This window comes from Penaeus chinensis, chromosome 13, assembly GCF_019202785.1.
Source record: "Penaeus chinensis breed Huanghai No. 1 chromosome 13, ASM1920278v2, whole genome shotgun sequence".
NCBI classification, from domain to species: domain Eukaryota; kingdom Metazoa; phylum Arthropoda; class Malacostraca; order Decapoda; family Penaeidae; genus Penaeus; species Penaeus chinensis.
Genome location: NC_061831.1, coordinates 3,959,592 through 3,962,091, shown reverse-complemented (window position 1 = coordinate 3,962,091; position 2,500 = coordinate 3,959,592). Strand labels below are relative to the sequence as shown.

The following is a 2,500-nucleotide window of genomic DNA, read 5'->3' as shown; positions in this document are numbered from 1 at the left end:
TATTTTATTTATTTTATTTTATTTTATTTATTTATCTAATAGCTGTGGTGTTTTCAGACGTTACTACAACCCCTCTGAAAACTACTCAACCCGCCTTGAACCTATAGACAAACATATCTGAAAGAACAAACACATGGTTGCTCACAATGCAATAATACACTTAATGGCTGTGTTCTGTTCTAGTTTAGATAAACCAACCGATGAAAAAAAAGAAAAAAAAAAAAGTGTCGGCAGCCTCAACTGAATAAACGTGACGATATGTTCAGTAAGGACAGAAAATCGTCCTAAATTTACTAATCGCGATACATGAGCACTTCCATCTCAAATACTAGATCACGCTTTTTTTAAGTTAATAACAAATCTAATATAAGTTAATATTTTTCCCCACTACGGACCACGCCAATCGCCCCCCCCCCCCTCAAAAAATAGCAATAACTATAATAATAACATTTATAATAATAAGGACAGGGAAACTAGTTGCATCCTATGTTTAGACAATCGATAGAAATGAAGAAGCGTTTACGCGCACGCACGCACGCACACACGCGCGCGCGCACACACACACACACACACACACACACACACACACACACACACACACACACACACACACACACACACACACACACACACACACACCTGCGCGCGCGTTTCTAATAAACAAAACTACGAGGACTTTGATAACCATTACCTATAATTTATTCCATTACATGTTAGCTTATACAACAAATATATGGACAGGTTAATGATACTGAGTTTTAATATTACTTTTATTATTTATGAACTATTATAAAATTCAAGAGAAATAAACTTTTAATATATGTAAACAAAAATAAACTTTACTTTTGACATCACTATAAAATCATATTCGTTAAAATTTCTTCAACAAGTACTGCGCTAGTACCACGCACGTAGTCCTATTACACAAGGCAATTTGGGGTCTCGGTTGAGTGCAGGATTATCAACCCGGCCTCTTTTAACTCTTCCTTAATTGATCACATTTCTTCTATTTCAAGTGTGACACGAAACTCACTCGGAGAAGCCCTTTCCACCACAACTGGCGACGCCATTCAAAAGCAAATGCGTGACGAACCAAAGGCATAAATGTAAGATCAAAACTTCCGTGGATCGGCGCCCTGGCGTGGCTTCAGCGCTCAGTCCAAGTGAAGGACGTCTGTTACGTGCGACGTGGAAGCCGCCGACGTCGAGGAGATCGGCGGGCGGAACGTCGAGGCGCCACTGGGCGGGTGGGCGGCGCTGGCTATGGCGGCGGAGGAGGGCAGATGGGTGGGGGCAACCGGGTGCTGCCCGTGCTTCCTCATGAGGTGCTCCTTCAGGTGGTTGCGACGCGTGAAGCGACTGTTGCAGCGATGGCAGCTAAAGGGTTTCTCCCCGGTGTGCAACGTGAGGTGCCGCTGCAGGTAACTGGGGAAGGCGAAGGTGCGAGGGCAGAAGGGGCACTGGCGCCCGCCCGAGTCCCCGGTCAACATCCCCGTGGAGGCCATGACCTGGTCAAGGGCACCCTAGGGAAGAGAGACCACACCGTTAACCAGCCTTTGAAGATGAACAATGACGGACACCGCCCCTTAACACCAACACAACCAACCTTCACTTTAGTCAAAAGCATGTGGCAAAACAAAAACAATTAGTAGCAAGGACAAAACTAAAGTTAGTCCATTTAAGTCTAAGCAAAATCGTCTATTTCTTTCATCTGTACATTTTCACCAGAGTTAAGGGTCACGCACATCGAATATGATATGAATCAAATGGAGTCCTAGATCCCATCAGCAGTCACATTAAAGCATGGACTAAATTTAGAGCCTATCTCCACCACCCGGAGAACTTTCAGATATTTTTAGAAATGTTTCCATGGAATTAGGCAATAAATAGTAATATTGTTGTTATCCTTGTAACAATATTTAAGTATGAAGTCTCAATCCCAGTATGAATTCACAAGGTAAAGTTTCTAAAACCTTTCTAAAACGCATCAATCTCCATTTACCAATAAAGTTCACTGGGAATATCAGGAAATTAAATGCTTACCGTTTCTCACTTCCAATAGCAAACGGGAAATAACCATTTATTCCTAGGTATTTCTTTAACATGTGATTTACTATATTTGGAAGCAAATCTGTTCATCTAAAATTAAACTATTCATAGACCAATTATTGATAAAACGGTTGCACTCTTCTCAGTTTGAATTTTATTAATAGTTTGTCATTAGGCTTTAGAATATGGTTCACGTATAGAAATTTCCATCTTCTTTACTGAAATTTTCCGAGTCCTAAGATCTCCACATTAAAGAACACATGGGCTGAAGACAAATAAAATCCATAAAATCAGGCATTCTGCTTAAAGATCCCTATGATACTTTGCGTCAATGGTTGGAGGTTAATGGTTGCCTGGAAATTCATGTTTCAATCTGATGATCTACAACTTTCTAAATAAATAAAAAAAATGGCATAAAAGTATCATTACTATATAATTAATTTTCTCTTTT

General features: G+C 40.4%; 2 protein-coding genes across 3 annotated transcripts in view; both read right to left on the bottom strand.

Annotated features, from left to right (window-relative positions):
* The window catches only part of LOC125031849 (longitudinals lacking protein, isoforms H/M/V-like), a 63,471-nt gene that overhangs the window by 9,274 nt on the left and 51,697 nt on the right, over positions 1-2,500 (bottom strand). The window lies entirely within an intron of this gene.
* LOC125031850 (zinc finger protein 581-like) overlaps positions 765-2,500 on the bottom strand; it is a 6,117-nt gene continuing 4,381 nt past the window's right edge. Inside the window, exon 2 of the mRNA XM_047622837.1 lies at positions 765-1,523. Within this exon, the coding sequence (XP_047478793.1) occupies positions 1,155-1,505 (351 nt within the window). The 5' untranslated portion in view covers positions 1,506-1,523 and the 3' untranslated portion in view covers positions 765-1,154. The remainder of the gene's footprint in view (positions 1,524-2,500) is intronic.